Below are 22,563 nucleotides of genomic sequence, written 5' to 3'. Positions count from 1 at the left end.
CGCTACCGACTGAGCCAGTCTGACATACGGTTAGGTAAACTCTAAACAGCAGGTGGGTGCGTAAGTGCGTTTCCACGGGACACATTAATCAAGCTTTGGCCTTCAGTAGAGGGAGGATTTTATTATGAAATAAGTCAGCGTTAGAATAATTCATATGTTGTCGATTTAGAGAGCCGCAGAATGAACATTTATAGCCCCGTCAAATGCGAGGGTTATTATTGATATTCTCCGCGCGTAATCGCCTTCACAGTCACTTTGAAGTCAAAAAAAAATCCCCTGTGGAGCTCTTCGAGCCCGTCCTCCTGACGCGAAGGGCGTTGTGACAAATCTAAAGGATTATTATTACTACTGTTACCGCTATCGTTGATGGGGACCGACGGGACACGGACCGCACCGGCAGTGGGGGGATGGGGTGGGGGGGGGGGGTGGGGGGGTTGGAGGAAGCTGACCCCACGTCACTGCCCCTTTAAATAGCGGCACACACACACATGCGGAGCCGAGATTAATGAAGACCATCCAAAGCCTGCAACAGGAAATCACTCGCTAGATTGTAATCGCAAAAGAATGCTGACGGACAAATGTTTTGAAGCAGGAACGTAGCTCGGGGAGCAATGCTCCCAATGATCAGATGGAGCCTGCAGCCCACGTGCATTTTTTTCCCCCAAAAGTTTCTCTCTTTTTCTTTTTACGTAGAGACGTCATTTGCTAGGTCAGCGAGGCAGCAGATTTGCACATGGTGTTCACCCACCAAACAGCCTTGAGAACGGCTCATTTTATCTGGTGGGGGTGTGGGTGGGGACTGTCGGCCAGGACGCTGGGAGAGAGAAACATCCTTCTCTGCTCCGCGGGATCTTTAGCGTCCACCTGAACAGGCGCAGACGGGGACTCGGTTTAACGTCTCATCCGAAGGACGGCACCTCTTACGGTGCAACCCCCTCCCCCCCACCGCAACCACCACCCCCATTTGATGCAGCGCCTTATCACATCGTTGAGACGTCTCAAAGCGCTTCGCAGAATATACCGTGTAGTGGAGTGACTGTGTATTCTGTGGGCGAAATGCACACAACAGCATCCCACGATCACAAAGGATTTACTCAGGGGATTGTCACCGTGGAGAGAATAACTCCTTTCTCTTTTCGAGCAGTGCCAAGGGATCTTTAACGTCAACAGCAACTTGCGTTATACAGTGCCCCTCACGCAGCGTAGTGTCCCAGTGAGTTTGACGGCGATGAGGCACGATGCTGAGCCGGGGCGAGGGGGGACGATGACCGTAGCCACGGTTGATAGAGGAAGGTCTTCAGACGTGACCTGAAGATGGGTGAAGGGATGGGCAAGGCGGAGGGGATAGAGGGAGAGCGTTCCAGAGTTTCGGGATGTAGTGGCTGCCAATGGTGGAAAGGAGGGCACGAGGGACAGGCAGGAGGCTTGAGCCAGTCGAGCCGAGGCAGCGGGTTGTGGGTTGGGGGGGCGCGTAAGCAGGTCGGAGAGATAAGGGAGGTACCAGGGCATGAAGGGATTTGAAAACGAGTGCGGGAGTCTTGAAATCGATCCGTTCGGCGATAGAGAGCCAGTGACCACCCAAACAGGCACAGATTGGACCTCGGGTTTAATGTCTCATCCAAAGGATGAAACCTCTGACAACGCAGTGTAGTGCCTCCTTCCCCACAACCCCCACCCCCAAACACACGTGTACACACACACACACACGCACAGAACTGCACTGGAGTGGCAGCCAAGATCATATGACTTCAAGTCCCGACGTAGGATTTGAACCCACAACCTTCTGACTCGGGAGGTGAGAGTGTTGCTGACTGAGCCAGGCTGTGACACATTAGACTCCTGGATTCCACATGCTGGCTCCAGCCAGGAGGCTGCTCTTAAGGATGTCAGTTTGCTGGAGTACGTTAGGGCCAACCTTTTTGCGGAGAATAGATTTTCAAGGAAGAAATAAGTCAGCTTTCTGCCGAACTTCAGTACACTACCAACGTATTTGGAGATTTGCTTGTCAGGACCCAAGGAGAAGACCCTTTTGCTCACCTCTAATAATAATAATAATAATATTCCTTGCATTTGATATGGGGCCTTATCCCGTCGTTGAGACGTCTCAAAGCGCTTCACAGGGTATATTGTAAAATGGATTGACTGGATATTTTGTGAGCGAAACGGGGCAACCAATTGCGCACAGCAAGTCGTGGATCGAGTGACCAATTTTTATTGTTGAGGGATCATTGCCTCTGGAAAGCGATCCACCAATCGACCAACAACTGGGTTAAAGCTACTGTTAGGTAAACAGAGGTGTGTGGAGTAAGGAAACTTGTCTAAGGTTTCGTCCTGCCCGGGAATCAAACTCGAGACCTCTTGCTTGCGAGGGGATTGCACTAACCACTACGCTACAGGAATCCACCTGTTCCGAGATGCTGTCTCTGACATTGCAGTGCTCCTCCCGGCACTGTACTGGAGTGTCAGCCCGCCCCACATCCCCACACATGTGAGGTTCGAATCCACAACCTTCTGACCCAGAGCCGGGTATACTCCCAACCGAGCCAAGCTGACAGCTGTGAGGTCCATTTAAACAAGTGGAGATGCTCTCTCGCTCTGACTTTCTCTCTCTCTCTCTCTCTCTCTCTCTCTGTGTGTCTCTCAGTCTCCGTCTCTCTTCGTCTCTCGTAGGAACATAGGAACAGCCATAGGTCATTCAGCCCCTCGAGCCTGTTCCGCCATTCTATAAGAACATGGCTGATTTGTACCTCAACTCCAATGACTCGCCTTTGCCCCATATCCCTTGATACCCTGACCTAACAAACATCTCTCCACAATAGTCTTGAAAATCTGAATGGTCCAGCATCCTTGTTCACTCTGACCCTTTAACGATATCTTTCTCACTCTCTTTTTCTGTGCCTGTTTCTTCCTCTCTCTCTATCCCTCTCGGTCTTTTGGTTTCTACCTCTCTCTCTCTGCTTCTACCTTTTTTCTGTCTCTCTGTTTTTACCTCTCTCTCGCTTTCTGTTTCTCTGTTCCTACCCCTCCTCCCTCTCTCCCTCTCTCCCTCTCTCTCTCTCTCTGGCGATAGCAGATTTCGTTTCAACAGCAAAGTCAGTCTGATCACTTCTGTACGAACACAGCATTAGCAAAAGGAAAACTGAAAGCCCCAATCTTGGCAGTGAGCTTGGCTCTGTAGCCAGCTCAGGTCTCTCTCTCTTTATCTTGATGTAATGGTAAGATTTTCCACACAGCGAGTGGTGATTACACTAGCGCCAATCTCAGCCCCAGCCAAGAAACTGACTCTCACCATTATGTTAAGCCGCACACTATCTGTTATGGCTACACGTCTTGTGTAAGGTAAAAAGCCCTATCATTTTTCCACAGCGTATATCCTTTTGGCTGGGTCTTTGTGCGCAGTAAATAGTAACCTTGTGTTCACAGCCAGGAGCCAGACATTTATTGAGAGATTTGAGCAAGCTCTCTCCATCTGACTTTGCTCTGTGTGTCTAACTGTGAAGTTATTGGAAGCAGCAGGTCTGGGCTATCTGCTGGCAGCCTGACCTCCCCTTCTACTTTTTTTTCTTTTTTATTAATCATTTCTGGCTGTGGGTTATAATAATAATATTAATAATAATCCTTGCATTTGGTAGAGCGCCTTGTCGCGTCTTCGAGACGTCTGAAAGTGCTCCGCAGAACCTACTGTAAAGTGGGTTGACTGTGTATTTCGTGGGCGAAATGCGGAAGCTAATTGCGCACAACAGCGTCCCCACAAATGGTCGTGGATTGAATTTTTTGGGGGGAGGGATTATTACCGATCCCCGATCAACTAACAACCGGGTGCCGATTTCCTGTTAGGTAAACAGTGGCGTGTGGAGTAAGGAAACAAAGAGAGGTAGAAAGAGACTAAGGGACGGAGAGGGAGAGAGTCAGAGCGAGAGAGATTCTCCACTTGTTTAAATGGACCTCATCGGTGTCAGCTTGGCTCGGTTGGGAGCACACTTACCTCTGGGGTCAGAAGGTTGTGGGTTCAAGCCTCACATGTGTAGGGGTGTGGTGGGGAGGGCTGACACTCCAGTGCTGTGCCGGGAGGAGTACTGCAACCTCAGAGACGCCGTCTTTAAACAGAGACGGTGGAGCCCTCTAGCGTAGTGGGTCTGGATCCCCCGAATCCTCCGCTCCACCATTAACAGCCGTGACTTCAGCCACTATGCCCCGAGGCTCTGGAACTCCCTTCCTCACTCCCTTCGCCTCGCCCCCTCTCTTCCCATTTCAGGTCTCGGCTGAAGACGTTTCTTTTCGACCGCGCCTTCCTCCTCCTCCCCTTGGCTCGGCCCCAGGATCCGTCACTGTGAAGCGCTCTGAGATGCCGACCGGCGTGGAGGGAGCTATATAAATCCAAGTTGTTGTTGCTGTTGTTGTTGACATCTGCATTGGCCCTTTCAGACTCTTTGCTGAACCTCGGTCAGGGAGAGTTCAGCTCTGATCAACTCTGCCTGGTCACACCTCCAGGACGCTCGCAGTCCCCACACATTCGCATTCCTCATCCTTACCCCGTCTCAAGATTTTCCTCTTTGAGTCGTGGAGTCTTGTAGCTCAGTGGTTAGAGCGCTCGCCTCGCAAGCGAGAGACCTGGGTTCGATTCCCGGCCGGGCAAAACCTTGGACAGGTTTCCTTACGCCACATACCCGATAATAATACCTCAAGAAAAAAAAACAATATTAATTTGGTCACTTCAATCCACGACTGTTTGTGGGATAATTGGCTGCCGTGATTTGCCCACAAATAGACAGTCAATTCACTTGACAGTATATTCTGTGAAGCGCTTTGAGACGTCTAGAAGATGTGAAAAGCGCTGTATCAAATGCAAAGATTATTATTATTATTTGAATGTGCCTCACAAGTGAGAGGACCCGGGTTTGATTCCCGGGCAGGGCAAAACCCCAGACAAGTTTCCTTACCCCACGTGCCTCTTTTTACCTAGCAGTAAGTAGCGATCTGGTTATTAGTCTATTAGCCGTTAGCTTTCTGGGTGTAGTAATACCTTTTAAAAAAAATTGATCACTCAATCCATATCTGTTTGTGGGACACTGCTGTACGCAATTGGCTGCCCACAAAATGCAGTCAATTCACTTTACAGTATATTCTGTGAAACATTTTCAGGCGTCTCAATGATGTGATAAGCCTCTATATCAAATGCAAGGATTATTATTATTATATCTTCCCCCCATCACCCTCCCTGCCCTCCACCCCTCTTGACTCCAACCGCCAGCTCAGGTGCAAACCCTTGACTGTGCAGCGCCTTGGGACGTCCTCCCAGCGTGAAAGGCGCTGTGTAAATGCAATCAGTTGTTGTTGTTATTATATCTTGACGCTGTCCTGAGCACGTGTCCCCTTCCCTCCCCCACCCCCTCGGCACTAGAGAGATTCCAGCCCCCCGTCTAGACGTCAGGCAGCAGTTCAGACTGTCCAGAATTTGGCAAATCATTGAATTCAGCCTTAACCTTGAAGCCCGTTTCCTGTTATTCTTAAAAACAACTCGCAGAAAAAGCGGCTTCAAAATGAAGGCTTTGTTTGTGAATTTGCCAAATTCTAGACGTTCCAAAATGCCAGAGTCAATCTAGACCTCACTGCAGTTTCAATCCCCTTGTGTCCCTTGGAGAATTCAATCGACTCAGTCTATACTTATCCCGATTAACAACAGCAATCACCACAACAAATTATATTGACACAGCGCCTTTCATATCGGGAGGACGTCCCAAAACACTGGACACTCAAGGATATGCATTCGAGCTGGGAGTTGGGATCAAGAGGGGTGGAGGGCAGCGAGGGTAGAGGGCAGGGAGGGTGAAGGTACGAGGGTGACTGAAGGTGCGGGAGAAGACGAGGATCTTGAGACTGGCCTTGAAGGTGGCAAAGCAGGGGTGGGGGGTGGCGAGGAGAAGGGGCTGTGGGATGGAGTTCCAGAGGATGGGGGTGGAAAGGCTAAAGGCTCGATGGCCAATGGTGGGTGGGCAGTCGGGGAGCGGGGGACGTGGAGCAGGCCACAGTCCACTCAGCGGAGGGAGCAGACAGGCTGGTATGGAGTTAGCAGGTCACAGAGGTAGGGAGGAGCTCAGTCAGTAGCACTCTCACCTGAGTCAGAAGGTTGTGAGTTCAAACCCCCACGTGGGGACTTGGAATCACATAGTCTAAGCTGACGCCCCAATGCAGCGCTGGGGGGGGGGTGTTCCATTGTCGGAGGTGCCCTCCTTCTGATGAGACGTTAAACCGAGGCCCAGTCTGTACCTGTTCAGGTGGACGTTAAAGATCCCGCGGTGCTGTTGGAAAAGAGAGGAGAGTTTCTCTCTCTCTCCAGGTATCCTGGTCGACAATCCCTTAAATAAAATCGATCGCTCGCTTCATGGCTCTGGCATCATTCAAAGTGGTTAGAACACTCACTTCGCAAGCCAAAGGACCCGGGTTCGATGCCCCGGGCAGGTTGAAACCGTAGGCGAGTTTCCTCACTCCAGACACCTCTGGGTTACCAAGCCGTAGGAACTTGGTTGTTAGTCGATCGCTCCAAAACACAGTCACTCAAACCACGACTGTTTGTCGGACACCTCTGGGCACAATTGGCTGCCGCCCTTTCGGCCACGAAATATAGAGTAGATCCACTTTCCACTCTATTCTGTGAAGCTCTTTGAGACAACAACAGAAATCTGCCTTTGTAGAGCGACCTTCGCACTGGACGGCATCTCGGAGCGCTCCGGGAGACGTGTCAACGATGTGATCAGGCGCTAGAACAAAACGTAAGGATTGTTATTATTATTACGATTGCGTTGTACAAACCGGCCGCCAAGGTTCGCCTACAATTACCTACACCTAGTCAAGATCAAGCGTCACGCTTTATACCAGGTCCTCTCGCTTGCGAGGCGAGCGCGCTAACCACTGCACTACAGGTCTCTCAAGCAGCCGACGTTGGGTGTTAATTGGAGCGTTAGCCTGGACTGTGTGAGCTCCAAGCACCTGACGAGGGGAAGCTTGAACCCACAGACTTCTGACCTAGAAGCGAGAGCGTTACCAGAGAGAGCGAGACAGAGAGAGAGAGAGAGAGAGAGCCAGGTCGACACGGGATACGTGTACGAATGAGATCCACCCGTGATACAGGCCTTTTAGCCGTTATAAAGCCACGCGCCAGGGAGTGAGACTGACACGTTCTAAGAAAGAAATGTGAGGGTTGTTTAAGTGGAAAATCTCTTTCAGCTGTTCCTAATTGTGCGCAGTGCAGCCCCGAATTCCTGCATGTATCGTGTCTCGGGACCTTGCTTGCTCGGTGCGGGACCATTCGTTTTTAGCTCAGACCTTGTCTTGAGAGTGACGGGAAGAGACATTTTTTTTTTCTTTGGCGTTCGCTTTAAGGAGGCTGAGGGGGTGTGCTAGCGTTAGCACCTTTATTTCCAAGTCAGAGGGTCGTGGTTTGGAGCCCTGCGCGGGTACGTTGATCGATCTTACAGGAGTTTCGTAGCGTAGTGGTTAACGCACTCGCCTCGCAAGCCTTGGGCAAGTTTACTTACTCCGCACGCCTCTGTTTATCCAGCCTGGTTGTCGGTCGATTGGCAGCTTGCATTCCGGGGGTTAAAAAAGAAAGGGAATCGCTTAGTCCGAGACTGTTTTTTGGGGACGCAGCTGTGCGCAATTGGCTGCCGCGTTTCGCCCACAAAATACACAGTGAGTTCGCTTCACAGTATATCCTGCGAAGCGCTTTGAGACGTCTCAACGATGTGATAAGGCGCTGTTATTATGTTATACTGTTATTTATTTATTGTATCAAACGCGACGATTATTAATTTTTATTAAAGATCCCGTGGCACAATTCGAAAAGAGAAGGGAGTTTCTGTCGCCCGGTGTCCTGGCTGACAATCCGCCAGATTAAATCAGAGGGTTCACTCCGAGGCTATCGGTGGGACGCTGCTGTACGCACACTGGCGACGAATACGCAGTCACTACACTGCACAGTAGACCTTGTGAAGCGCTTTGAGACCTCCGCGTGATGTGAAAGGCGATGTTAAGATTGTTTACCCTCGGCGTTACCGGGGTGGGGGTGCGGGGGGAAATGAGTGCTCAGGTATCTCACAGTGACGTGCTCGCTAATTGAATCTTTCAGTGAGGATGTCACCACTCGTTGACTGAATGGCAAGCACTGTCCCTCACTGTTGACCATGACGCCGTCCGTCCGGAAAAACCTTCCCTCTGCTCGGCAACAACAGGTCAGACTTCCCTTTCACGATTAGATCCAGAGCTTAATTAAGTCATTAATTAGTGGATCTGTTGTCAGTCGATTGGTTGATAATTATTCCAAAGGAAAAACCGAACCCGGGTCCCCTCACTCGCTTGCGGATTATTCGCCAGAGCACGACTGTTTGTGGGGACGCTGCTGTGCTGCTGCATTTCGCCCACAAAATACAGTCGCTGCCCTTTACTATACATTCTGTGAAACGCTTTGAGACGTCTCGATGACGTGATGAGGCGCTGTATCAAATGCAATTATTTAATTGCTTCATAGATTGATTGATAAATGATTTAAAAGCAGTGCGGTCAATGCCTCTCTCCACACCCCTTCGCGCCTCTATGCTTCATACACGTGTTTGCTTCCCGCTTGAAACCCAGAACGGACTCTACCTCAACGGCCCACACCTCTGTGTGAAACAGGTTTCAAAGCTTGAATAAAATCCTTGCCTTTGATTTTGCACGTCATAATGTCGTCATGATGCCTCAAAGCACTTCAAGGGATTTGATGTCAAGGGTAGAGACTGAGAGGTTGTGGGCGAAACAAGGCAGCCAATTTGGAGAGACAACCATGAAGCGATTGACCGATTTTTTTATCTTGTCGGCCAGAACAATGGGAGAAATTCCCTTATAATAATAATAACGATATAATAATAATAATCCTTGCATTTGATATCACGCCAGTGCCTTATCACGTCTTCGAGACGTCTCAAAGCGCTTCGCAGAATGTACTGTAAAGTGGATTGACTTTTTTGTGGATAAAATATCTCCATAGCCCTCAAATTACCATGGGATCTTTAAAATCTACCTGAAGAAATGCAGACAGTAAGACGGTTTAACGTTTCCTTCGAAGGACAGCTACTCCCGATAGTGCTGCCCCCAGCAGTTCACTGCAGTAATAATAATTCTTGCATTTGATACAGCGCCTTATCATGTCATTGAGACATCTCAAAGCGCTTCACAGAATAGATTGTAAAGTGGGTTGATTGCGTATTTTGTGGGCGAAACACAGCAGCCAATTGCACACAGCAGTGTCCCACGCACAGTTGTGGATCGAGTGACCAAATCATAATTTATTGCCCCCCGGAAATTAATCGCCAGTTGACTAACAATCCGGTTCCAACTTACTGCTGGGTAAACAGAGGCGTGTGGAGTAAGGAAACCTGCCTAAGATTTTGCCCCGCCCAGGAATCAAACCCGAGTCCTCTCACTTGTGAGGTGAGAGCGTTAACCACTACACTATAGGGCTCCGCAAAGCATTGGAGCATCAGCCTAGACTGTGAGATCTAAGTCCTGACGTGGGAGCTTGAAACCACAATCTCCTGTTGCAGAGGCGAGAGTGCTCCTTTCTGAGACAGGCTGACACACCAGATAGTATCATACTCTCTGATCCTAACCCCACAGTCTATCTGTCAGCACAGAGCTTGTTTATAGCCTGTTTTGTCCATTGGACCAACGCCCTTTAAGCAAGGTTATTGGAGCAACCCAAACTCATTGATTCAGAGCTGGAGAGTCACAGCTGTGAGAGACAGGAAACTTTGAGCCCGTCAGAGGATGTTTGGGTATGAATCCAGCTCAAGCTGAACAGTTTGTAATCTGTTGAGAGAAGAAGCAGTTTGTGGAGTCCGGTAGCGTTGTGATTAACGCAAGGGCGAGGACCCGGGTTCGATTCCCGGGCGGGCCGAAACCTTATAGCAAGTTTCTTTACTCCGCACATCTCTGTTTACCTGACAGTAATTAGGAACTTGGTTGTTAGTCGATTGGCGGATCGCTTTCTGGGGGTAATAATCCCTCCAGTCCATGAGTGTTTGTGGGTCACTGCTGTGCGCAATTGGCAAACTATTCTGCAAGGTGCTTTGATGCATCTCAATGACATGATAAGGCGCTATATCAAATGCAAAGATTATTTATTGTTAACCGATAGATTATTTCCCAGTTTTAAAAGTTAACTGGGTGCAATTATTTCTCTCACTTTTTCCCTTGCTGGCATTTGCCTCTCTGCCCCGGGTCTGCCCTCCTCTCCCAGGAGTTTAGCTCCACGGGCTACTGGTTGCCCTCTGGTACATCCGTTCCCCCCCTCCCCCCCTCTCGCCCCAGTTAATAATAATAATAATAATAGTAATAATCCTCGCATTTGATACAGCGCCTTATCACGTCTTCGAGACGTCTCAAAGCGCTTCACAGAATATACTGTAACAGCGAATTGACTGTACATATTGTGGACGAAACGTGGCAGCCAATTGTGGAAGGGTTTTGATTTAATATTCGGTTGGGAAGGGATTCTTACCCCCGGAAAAGCCACCCGTCAATTCACGTGTCGAGGCTCGGAATGGGTCTCAGCAGGTCATTCGCCTGCAGGGAGGTATCCAGCCCGGCTTGACCTCCACTCACCCGATCCCCACACACGGTCAACAGAGGGTGCTGTTCAGCAACCGGGGAGCAGGACATGTCAGGCTTCGATGCCATGGAATTCTTAGTTTGGTTCGGACACCCTGAAGCACGGTGACGGGTTTCCGCGTGTCTCAAACGCAAGGCTGACCCCCCTCCCCCCAAAAAATGACAACGTTTTGGTTCGTAGGCGAGTTTCCTTACTCCACACGCCTCTGCTTACAAATAGGAACCCGGTTGCTAGTCGATTGTCGGATCGCTTTCCGTGGGTTATGAATTCGGTTACTCAATCCCCGGTTGTTTGTGGGACGTCGCTGTGGTAGCAATTGGCGGCTGCGTTTCACCCACAAAATACACACAGTCAATTCGCTTTACAATATATTCCGTGAAGCGCTTTGAGAAGTCTCAATGACGTGATAAGGCGTGACATTAAATTATTTTTATTGGTACTGTTATTATTATTATTTTATTATTATTATTATTATTAACCTTGCATTTAATGTTTATTTTCCTTGTTTAGAACATGAGCTGGGCTACTTATAGAATGTGTGTGAGCGGCGGCTGTGTGGGAAGCAGTAATTTAACAACCCTGGAGTTTTATAGGTGCCTGATAATAATCCCTCAAGAAAAAAAACAATAATAAATTGGTCACTTCAATCCACGACTGTTTGTGGGGACGCTGATGTGCGCAATTGGCTGCCGCGTTTTGCCCACAAATATACAGTCAATTCACTTTACAGTCTATTCTGTGAAGCGCTTTGAGACGTCTAGTAGACGTGAAAAGGCGCAGTATCAAATGCAAGGATTATTATTATTATTATCGTACAGCGACTAAAACACTGAAACATTACAAAGCGCATCACAGGGAATCGCTTTGAAGTGTAGTGCCATTTGGTGTAGCAGCTAAACCAAGGTCCTGTCTGTGTCTGTTCTGGTGACCGTTAAAGATAATAACAATAAAAACAATCCTTGCATTTGATATAACGCCTTTCACGTCAGGAAGACATCTCAAGAGCGCCTCTCAGGATTTACTGTAAAGTGGATTGACTATGTTTTGTTTGTGGGGACACTGCTGTGCGCAATTAGCTGCTGTCATTCGCCCACAAAACCCACTTAACAAGGTATTCTGTGAATCGCTTTGAGACGTCTCAGCGGCAACGATAAGGTTGATTATTATTATTCTGCTAATAAGACTCCTTGTGTTTGATGCAGCAACTTTCACGTTGGGAGGTTGCCTCAAAGCGTTCACAGGATTTACTATAAAGTGCAGTGACTATTATCAAAGGCAAGGATTATTATTATTAAGCGACATCGGGTGAGAGGACGACGATAAACCATCATGAATCGCTTTTATTGTGTTTGGAAGGACGTCCCAAGGCCCTATTTTCTCATCCCTGACAATGCGACTGGGAACTCAAACCCACAATCTTCTGGCTCAGAGGCAAGAGTGCGATCAGCTGCGCCAGGCTGACATCTTGCACCCATGTTTCCACTCTGTGAGTCACAGAACTTCTTCACAGAACAATAGTTTGTGGATAAGTCGCTCGCTCAGAACTTGCAAAAGGGGAAGCTCCGTGTTCAGCTACGTAAGCTTCACCCCGACTTTGTAAAACGTTACGCAATCGAACTGCAATCGGAAGGAGCCATTTTCTTACGTTCAAAAAAAAGTTCTTTGGTTGCTATTTTGTCAAACATTTTTTTCGTTCCTTCTATTAAGCCAGCCCCGAGTCAGCCCCGAAACACACGACTTTATTCGCGCAGGCTCGAACGTTCCTCCGGTCACCAAATAGTGCGTGTCGGCCTGGCTCGGTGGGTAACTCTTTCTCGCCTCTGAGTCAGAAGGTTGTGGGTTCGAGCCCCCAACGACGGGGACTTGGGATCACATAGTCGAGGCTGACGTTCCAATGCAGCGCTGGGGTGGGGGTGGTGTTGCATTGTCAGAGGTGCCGTCCTTTGGGATGAGACGTTAAACCGAGTTCCCGGCTGCATGTTCAGGTGCCAACAATCCCCCAAAGAAAATTGATCGCTCGCTCCATGACTTTTGTGGGGCACTGCTGTGCGCAAACCGGCTGCCACATTTCGCCCACAAATTACAGTGACTCCACTTTACAATACATCCTGTGAAGCACTTTGAGACGTCTCAGCGATGTGATACAGAGTTATATGAAATGCAAAGTTTATTATCATTACTATTATTAAACAGAAAAGACTTCAGTGAATTGTTCTTAGCTTCCACAATGGACGGTGGGAGCTGGAGGAAGGAAAGAGAGAAAGGAGGAAGATAGAAGAGAGAGGAAGGCAGAAGAGAGAGAGGAAGGCAGAAGAGAGAGAGGAAAGCAGAAGAGAGAGGAAGGCAGAAGAGAGAGAGGAAGCAGAAGGGAGAGAGGAAGACAGAATAGAGAGAGGAAGATAGAAGAGAGAGAGAGGAAGATAGAAGAGAGAGAGAGGAAGATAGAAGAGAGAGCAAGAAGTGAGAGAGAAAAGAGAGGAAGTAAAAGAGAATGGCGAGAGCGGGAGAGAGAGAGAGAGAGAGGAGAAACAATAGAGAGAAAAGTGTGTCACATCAATAATGCGAGCGTCAGGAGTAACCCTAATACAAAATTACATTTCCACAGCGTCTTTCACGTCGGGAGGACGTCCCAAGGCGCTGGACAGTCAGGGAATCGGACCCGAGCAAGGGGGCTGGGATCAAGGAGGGGCGGAGGGCAGGGAGGGTAGGAAGGTGACCAAAGCGGGTAATAAAACCCACTCTGGGTCGTAATAAGCCCTGAAAAACTGGCGTGGAGCTGAGCGCATCTCTCGTCTGTTGCTTTCGCTAGCCCTGAAGCACCCTCCTGCTGGCTGTTGGATGATTTTTTTCCGCTTAACGATGGGACCTGAATGAACTGAATGGCATTTCCCAGTAGTTAGGGCTGCGTATGCGCTGGAGGAGGGGGTGGTGGGGGGGGGGGGGGGGTGGGAAGGACAAGTGTCTCGCTCTTTCCTTTGTGTGCGTATTTTCCTGTCCAGGACACGCACAGAGAGAAAGGGAGCGAGAGCATTGCTATGCACTTCACTCACTCCTTCGTTTAACCTGACTCAGCTCGATCCACTGTGACCGGTTCCCCCGACCCCACGCCCCCCACCGACCCCCACCGACCCCACCGTCAATTCCCTTTTCCCCAAAAGGTCTGCCCGTTTACAATAACAGTCATCATAATAATCCTTGCATTCGATACCGCGCCTTTTCACGTCATCGAGACGTCTCAAAGCGCTTCCCGGGATACATCGTAAAAGTGTATAGAGGCTGTATATTTTGTGGGCGAAAGGCGGCAGACAATTGCGCGCAGCAGAGTCCCGCAAACAGTCGTGGATTGAATGACTGAATCATCATCATCATCATCATTATTATTATTATTATTTTGGAAGGGATTATCAACCCCGGAAGGCAATCCACTAATCGACTAACAACCGGGTTCTTACTTACTGCCGGGTAAACACAGGCGTGTGGGGGTAAAGAAACCCGCCTAAGGTTCGGCCCCGTTATCCGTGAGTAGCGGTGGAGAAAGCGGGGAGCGGGGTGGGGAGTGCGGGGAGGGGAAGGTTGGCCATCGATGGTAGAGTCCTGAGAGCTTTGGAGCAAAGAGCAAAAAGAAAAAAAAAAACACCCTGATCATTAACTAAACAAGCAAACTTGTGTGTGAACGCCCATGGGCTCACCACTGCCGAGAACAATGCCAAAGTGGACAGGCCTTTAAACAGGAAGCGTCAATCTGCAGTGTTATCACTCTATCCCAGCCACAGGGATTTTTTGAGCGACTCAGCCGTTTTGGTTTGCACCGCGCCGCTGATTTCGCACGATGCCGGGACCCGAGCAGGACGCAAGCCACGACGTGCCAAGCAGCACAACGCCGTAGCGCGAGACCTGTTCAGGTGAAAGAAAAAAAGAAAGACAGACCCTTCGGCCCCATCTGATCTCATCTCATCCCTTCCGGAACACCCGCCTTCACCGTGTCCGCATCGCAGCATCAATGTCGCGTTTCGCCCACACAATACACAGTCACTCCACTTTACAGTATACCCTGTGAAGCGCTTTGAGACGTCTCAATGACGTGATAAGGTGCTATGTCAAATGCAAGGACTGTTATTATTATTATTAATATTATTATTATCATTATGGAGCTGCTTTTTTAAATGAGTCCCAGTGTCCTGGCCTCAACTCCCCCCTTCCTGGTAACTCTGTTCCAATCGTTAATTACCCTCTGGGTAAAGAAACACTTCCTGGTGTCTGACCTGTCCCTTTGCAACTCTAAACCTGTGTTCCTCTTGTTCTACACGTCTTAATACATCCCCAAGTAATGATCTGGGTTGACTTTTTCAATCCCTTTCCAAACGTAGACCATTGTAAACTAGTTTATAGTTTACGTTTTGTGGGAGAAACTCGGCAGCCAATTGCGCACAGCAGCGTCCCACAAACAGTCGTGGATCCAATGACCACTTTTTATTTATAAATGGAATCTTGTTGTTGTTGTTGTTGTTTTTTTTGGAGAAGGGATTATTAGCCCCGGAAAGCGATCTGTCCATCGACTAACAACAACAAGATTATATTTGTATAGCGCCTTTCACGTCGGGAACAACCGGGTTCCTACTTACTGCGAGATGAACAGAGGCGTGTGGAGTAAGGACACTTGCCCAATGTTTCTCCCTGCCCGGGAATCGAACTCAGGTCCCTTCGCTTGTGAGGCGAGCGCAAGGGCTTGTGAGAAAATGTTGATCCTTTCCCGAACAATTCTTATGTTACTCGCCTCAGTGAGGGCCGCTCTAAGTCATCTTCTCTCAAGACTGGAAGAGCCCCAGCTTGTTTCATCGTTACTCATAGGTGGCTCATCCCTCTAAAAGGCCGACTGATGGGAGTGGATGGGAAGAGTGACTAATGGGAAGTCAACAATTAACTCGTACGTGAACGGTTGAGCTTCATGTCCCTCGCCCGATCGACCCCATCCACCATCGGCTGTTGGGATTTCAGCCACTTTGCCCCAACTCTCTGGAACTCCATCCCGGAGTCCGTCCGACTTACACACTCCTTCCTCACGTTCAAAGTCCACCTCAAGCCTTACCTCTTAGATGGGATTTCAGTCATTCCCCCACCACACACACTCTCTTTAACCAACCCTCCCTCCCCCCCCCCCCCATAACCCCCACCACCTCCCGGCTTGGTTGCCAGTCAGCTCCGTAAATAGAGTTTCAGAGTTTAAGCGCTCTGAGACGCCGTCTGGTATTAAGGGCGCTGTATTGTTATTGTTGTTGTACATGTGTAAGCTGTAGCTATCCTGTGTATAAGTGTAAATTGTATTGTATTCGATTAATATCCAACCTGACCAAGCAGATAGGGCCTCAGTTTAATGTCTCATCCTTCAGAGACTCTAACGCAGTGCTGGGAGGGGGGGTTTGCATTGTTGGAAGTTGTGCCCTTCGGTTGTGATGTTAAACCGAGGTCCCGTCTGCGCCTGTTCAGGTGAACGTTAAAGATCCCGCGGCGCTATTCGAAAAGAAAAGGGAGTCTCTCTCTCCCCGTGTCCTGGCCGACATTCCCCCAAATAAAAATTGGTCACTCGCTCCATGGCTGTTTGTGGGATGTTGCAGCGAGCAAATTGGTTGCCCCGTTCATCTTCAGTCACTACTCTTTACAGGATATCCTGTGAATATCTTTGAGACGCTCTCATGACATGAAAGGCGCTTTATCAAATGCATGAATTATTTATTTATTGTGGGACGCTGCTGGGCGCAAATCGGCTGCCGCGTTTCGCCCACAAACTACGCAGTCAATCCACTTTACAGCATATATTTTGGGAAGTGCTTTGAGACGTCTCAACGACGTGATAAGGCGCTATATCAAAGGCAAGGATTATTATTTATATGGAATATTGGGCTTGATCCTTACTGTCTAAAAGCTTCTCTAGACTGTGTGAGCTTTCTGTCGGTTGGACACCAACACTGTGAGTAATTATCCTTGCATTTGATATAGCCCCTCATCAGGCCGTTGAGTGCTTCACAGAGCGTCGTGTATTAAAATGCGGCACATGTTAACTTCCACAGGATAGAGTGTGAGTGTGAGTGTGAGCGAGTGTGAGCGAACGAGCGAGCGAGTGTGAGTGAGGGAGTGACCAGGAGCCCCTCACGTTTCACACCTGCCCCATTCAGATGAACCATTGCAACGCAACAAAAAAAAATGCCCAGATGACCGAGAAGAAGAAAAAAAAACGCGGCATTGTTTTCTGGTCTGCTCTCTTATCTCGGTGCTCCAAAATATCCTGTTCTTAGAGCTAAACCAGGCAGCGACCAATAGAAATATCTTCCTGCTGGGGGCTGACTTCATTTCCCACTCTTAACACAATCTCATCCGCCTCGAAAAAAAAAGAAGCTTTCGAAACTTTGGCTGGAGCCAACAGGTTTATTTTCGTTAAAAGCGGACTTTCTTTCTCCCCCACCCCCTCCCTCCCCCCCCCCCCCCTCGCTCGCTCGCTCGCTCGCTCCCCCACCCCTCGCTCGATCGCTCTCTCGTTCCCCCACCTCACCCACCCCCTTCTTAAACACGCTCTCTACCACTTGCAACAATGGCGAGTACGATAAAGGTAAGAGGCGTCCTTTGTTTTTTCTCCCTCTCGTTTCTCTTTGCTTATTTTTTTGCCTCTCAGCAACAGAGTTGAACGGAGATTTCGAGTAACACACGCTGCTCTTTCCTTCCCCCGCCGCCACATCCTTCCCTTCCTCCCTTCCTTTACCACCATCCAACCCCCACCTACCCCCACTACAACCCTCCCCCACCCCCACCACCCCGTCACCCACACCCCCAGTGTTGCCGCCATCACCTCTAACAATGGAAGGCAGTGAGCAGATTTCCTTTCGTTTCCTTTAACTCCCTGGAAAAATTTCCTTTTTCCGACTTGAACCATCCTGCACGGTCTGAAAAACCTCAGATAGAGATCGCGAGGTGGTGGTCGGAGGGAGTGTGTGTGAGAGAGAGAGAGAGAGAGAGCGAGAGCGAGAAAGAGAGAGAAGGAGCGAAAAAGAACCACACTTCACGGGGAGTATTCGAGGCAGAACCAATGGACCAAATTGCTTTTTATCCCCCCTCGTTTCTCTGTCTTTCTCTCTCTCATGTTCCCTTTTTTGCGTACGTCCTGAAGGCTGAGGGAAGGAGAGAGAGAGTTTGCGTGTGTGGCTGTGTGCGTGTGAGTTGTGAGTTGATGGGAGTCTTTGTGAGACGTCTCAAAGACGTGATAAGGCGCTACATCAAATGCAAGGATTAGCGTTCTTGCTCTTTTCTTTCGCGCCGTGATTTGGAAATGGAGACCCCTACGCAAGTGGTTTGTCTGAGAAGCGAGGGAAGGGAGAAGCTGTTCCTTGGCTGGCTTGTGCGGTCGGCATGATTAGATTGGCACAAACGGAGCTCAGGAGGCGAAACAGAGCTGTGTGGCACAGAGCCTGAAACCCAACCCTGTTTCACAGACGCGGCTTAAGCCTGAGACCATTGTTGAGTCCGTTAGTTCAAAGCCACCAAGGACGTTTCAACTGCTCCTGGAGAGAGAAGTCTGGCAAGCTTTCCCGCTGCTTGACCAGCTAGGACCACCCTACCCATTAGGGCTTCGGCTCGCAGGGTTATTAACAGGAGCTGAGCGGGAGGCTTCCCTGCACCCCAGTGACTGGTCTGCACTTGTGCCGTCCTTAACGTGTCTGAGGGATAGAGAGAAAGAGAAAGAAGGAGCCAAATAGAACCAGGATGAAAGAACCGAATTGCTTTTTTGTTTTCTCCCGCGTTTCTGCCTCTCTCACTCTCTCCCACTCCACCTCCCCCACCACCACCACCGTTCACTTTCTTTCCCCCCCCTGTTCTTTAGGGCGAGGGAAGGAGGAAGAGGGCTTGTGTGTGTGTGTGTGTGTGTCTGTGTGTGTGTGTGTGTCTGTGTGTGCTGATGCCAATCCATTTATGCAGCGTTTCAGAACTTTCCAGAATTTGCTAATGACTTAAAACGCAGCCTTTAATTTTAATTCCCCGGCCTCCCCCCCCCCCCCCCCCACACACACATACATAATTGATTTTAAACTCCAAACTCGCCTCTCGGGAGCGACCAAACTTTGAGCTTGAAAACTTAAGGCCGAATTTCTCTGGTTCTGCAATGGGAAATTATTCCACTCTCCTCTCTCCTTCCCGGCCTCCAACCCCTCCCTCATTTCTCTTTGCAATCGAGACGCTAATTTTGCCCTTGTAGCTTGAAACAAAACCTGTTCCAATGTGATTCTGTGACTGCGTGGTATTGAAAGGGAAGTTTGGGTTAACATAATAATAAGAATAATCCTTTGCATTCGACACATTTGATACATCGTCGAGACATCGCAAAGCCGCCTCGCAGCATACACTGTAAAGTGGATCGACTGTGTATTTTGTGGGCGAAACACGGCAGCCGATTGCGCACGGCAGCGTCCCCACAAACAGTCGTGGATTGAGTGATCGCATTTTCGTTGTGTGAGAGATTATTCATTGTGAGTGTTCAAAACCAGTCTGCTTCCGGAAACCGTTTGGTTGCAAAACAAAACCTGTATTTTGCTTTAATTTCGGGTTGAGTCTTAAATCCCTGCTTGACAGGGGCTTGTTGGTGTCTGTCTGTCTGTCTGTCTGTGTGTGTGTGTGTGTGGTGGGGGCTCAGTGGGGGGAAGTGGGGACGAGACTGGGCGATGAAACTAAGTTCAATGTTAAATGCAGCCTCTTTTTTTCGTGGAAGTGGGTGTGTGTGTTTGCGTGGGGATGGGGGTGGGTGGGGAGGGGAGAGACAGAAGAGATATCTGCAATTCAACAATTTTGAAGAGGGAGGGGGAGATTATTTTTCAGTAGTACAATCATTTTGTCAGCTCGCTCACAAGTTCGCTGGACAAGGGGCTCAGCCCAGACACATCCCAGTCAATAGCCTCGGATTCAGAAGGTTGTGGGTTCAGGCCCCACGTCAGGGACTTGGAATCGCGCAGTCTAAGCTGACTCTCCAGTGCAGGTGTTGGGGGGTGTTGCACTGTTGGAGTTGTCGTCCTTTGGAAGAGACGTTAAACTGAGGTCGGCCATCAGATATCCCGCGGCATTCTGAAAAGAGAAGGGAGTTTCTCTCTCTCGCTCTCTCTCTCCCGGTTTCCTGGCCGACAATCCCAGAAAAATTCAAACCGAACCCTCAAACGGGCACAGACGGGAGCTCGGTTTAACCTGAAGGATAGCACCTGAAGGAGCGGGGCTGATTAGCGGTGTGGATTGAGGCAGGGGGAGGAAGGGGGTAAAAAGAGGAGCGAAAGCGTAATTCCGAAACGAGGGAGAGGAGAGGCGGGCGGTGGGGGGGGGGGTAAAAGGTGGCGGTGGGGGAAACTCCGAGATGAAAATGCAGAGAGCACGGGGACAGAATGGCTGAAAGCCTGCCCGCTGATGGTGAGTAAGTCAGTCGGGTTCCTGCGAAACAGCGAGGACTTTGTCCCCTGCACCCAGATGCCCTGATGCTCATGTCCTCATTCTGCTTTCACTTTGACCATCGGCTCCGACTGAAACGTTCGGTTATTTTTAACCGTTTCGGAATCTTTTTTTCTTTTGGCGAAGTACAACCTCGCATTTGACACAGCGCCTTATCGCTTCGTCGAGACGCCTCAAAGCGCTTCACAGGATATACGGTAAAGTGGAGTGACTGTGTATTCTGTGGACGAAACGGGGCAGACAGTTGCGCACGGCAGAGTCCCGCAAACAGTCGTGGATTGACTGACCCAATTTTTTTTTTGGGGTGGGGGGGGCGGTGGTGGTTAGGGAGGGGAATTATTACCCCTGGAAAGTAATCCACCAATCCACTAACAACCAGGTGCCTTCCTTACTGCTAGGTAAACAGAGGCGTGCTTGTGGAGTAAGGATGATTCAGAGAGGACCTCGCGTACAAAATATATAACATTTTAAACAGGATTGAAAAAGTAAAACCCAGATCAATACTTTAGGATCCAAGGAAACAGTAGAACAAGGGGACGTGGGTTTGAAGAGGCAAAGGGTAATTTCACGACAGACACCAGGAAATTATTCTTCATCCAGAGGGCAATTAACGACCCAAAGAGGAAGGGTGGTTGAGGCCCGGAGACTGTGACTCACTTACGAAACAGCTCGATGCTGTGATGGGGGGGGGGTCGGTAGGGAGGATGTTCTGGTGGGATGAGATCGGATGGGCTGAAGGGGCTTCTTCGTGCAAAACAATCGTGCAAGACACCCCCCCCCACCCACCCCCGCCCCCCGACGTGAAAGACAAATACGAGAATGATTATTGACCGATAAGATCGCTCGCTGTTTGTGGGACGCCGCTGTGTGCAAATTAGCTGCCGCGTTTCACCCAACAAATACCGTCACTCCATTTTGTAGTCTATCCTGTGAAGCGCTTTGACCCTGACTGACAACCAATACTGCCAATCAAAGCCCAGACATCACCCACAGCCTGGCCCCTGACTGACTGGCAGTCTGGCGGGCGGGGTAGTGGGATGGGGGGTTTAGTTGCCCAAATCTTGTCCTCGAACCCCCGCACCCCTCCCCCCCCATTGTCCCAACCCCCACCCAATCCGCCCCAGAGGGCTTGGCTTTAATTTGTTAAAGGCCATTTCATCCCAAACTGTGGAAAATCCTTAAATTCAGACCTCAATTCGGAAGCTTTTCTTTTCTAAGAACTGCCGTAAACCAGCTCCCTAACTCAACATGAAACGAAACAATAAAACTGCTTGCACTTAATATCGTGCCTTTCCTTCGAGAGGACATCTGAAAGGACTTCATTGTATGTGCTGTGATGTCTGGTTACCTGTGTGTTTTGCGCACACCAGTGTCCCACAAACAGCCATGAAGCGAAAGACCAATTTTATTGGGGGGATTTTGAGCGAAAATTCATATTGATTGGGGGAGAAACACCAAGTACAAATCCCTGACTGTCCAGGGCCTTGGGACGTCCTCCCGACGTGAAAGTTGCTACACAAATGTAATTTGTTGTTGTTTTGTGGAGGAAATAAAATGCCTTTGATGGAAGTGGAATTTCCTTTGTAAGAAAACACTCGAAACCTTAAACGTTGCTCCTGAAAAAACAATATTTGGTTTGTAAACGATTGAAGGCAGAGTTCCCGGAGCACGTTACTCCTTATTCCCTGGAGTGAAGTCATTCCGTCCTTCCTCTGCTCAGCAGCCACTGGCTTGCTCCACATCCCCCGCCCTGCTCCACCATCAGTGGTCAGGCCTTCAACTTCTCTACCCCCACCCTCTGGAACTCATCCCACAGTCCCTCCGCCTCGCCACCCCCCTCTTGTCTCCTTCAAGGCCAGTCTCAAGATCCTCCTCGTCAACCCCACCTTCGGGTCACCCTCCTACCCCACTCTCCCTGACCTCCACCCCTCTTGATCCCCACCCCCAGCTCGGGTGCAAACCCTTGACTATCCAGCACCTTGGGAAGTCCTCCCGACATGAAAGGCCCCGGTGTAAATGCAATTTACTGTTGTTGTTGCTGTTGCTGTTGTTGTTGTTGTCAGACACCCGGCTGACCACAAAACAGTTGATGTAAAGTGGGGTACAGATCGGTCTAACACGTGCCTATATTAGCAGCTATATTAGGCGATATTTTGTCTAATACATTTGCAGCAGCTGAAATTATCGCAGAGGAATTTCTCAGTTAAAGGGTGTCACGGTGCTCCAATCAACTCGGCTACTTTTAGCCCTTATCAATATGGAGTCAGTCCTGTAGGGTAGCGGTTGGAGGTTCTCGCAAGCGAGAGGACCCAGTTTTGATTCCCGGGCGGTATGATACCTTAAGGCATGTTTCCTTACTCCACACGCCTGTTTGCCGAGCAGTAAGTTGGAACCCCATTGTTAGTCGATTGACAGATCGTTTCCGGAATAATAATCCGTTCAAAAAA

At 49.4% G+C, this 22,563-nt stretch overlaps 1 protein-coding gene across 5 annotated transcripts in view; it reads left to right on the top strand.

Moving 5' to 3' along the window:
* The window catches only part of erg (ETS transcription factor ERG), a 77,492-nt gene that overhangs the window by 24,821 nt on the left and 30,108 nt on the right, over positions 1-22,563 (top strand). For 4 of the 5 annotated variants that reach the window (XM_007909472.2, XM_042334549.1, XM_007909470.2 and 1 more), the window contains exon 3: positions 8,126-8,228. In XM_007909472.2, coding sequence (XP_007907663.1) covers positions 8,181-8,228 — 48 coding nt within the window. In that variant the 5' untranslated portion in view covers positions 8,126-8,180. Of the gene's footprint in view, positions 1-8,125; positions 8,229-17,177; positions 17,247-22,563 lie in introns of those variants that run through there. The other variant, XM_007909471.2, reaches the window with a different exon arrangement.

Source organism: Callorhinchus milii, unplaced genomic scaffold (assembly GCF_018977255.1).
Source record: "Callorhinchus milii isolate IMCB2004 unplaced genomic scaffold, IMCB_Cmil_1.0 Scaffold4, whole genome shotgun sequence".
Classification (NCBI taxonomy): Eukaryota; Metazoa; Chordata; class Chondrichthyes; order Chimaeriformes; family Callorhinchidae; genus Callorhinchus; species Callorhinchus milii.
This window is presented reverse-complemented; position numbering and strand designations above follow the sequence as displayed.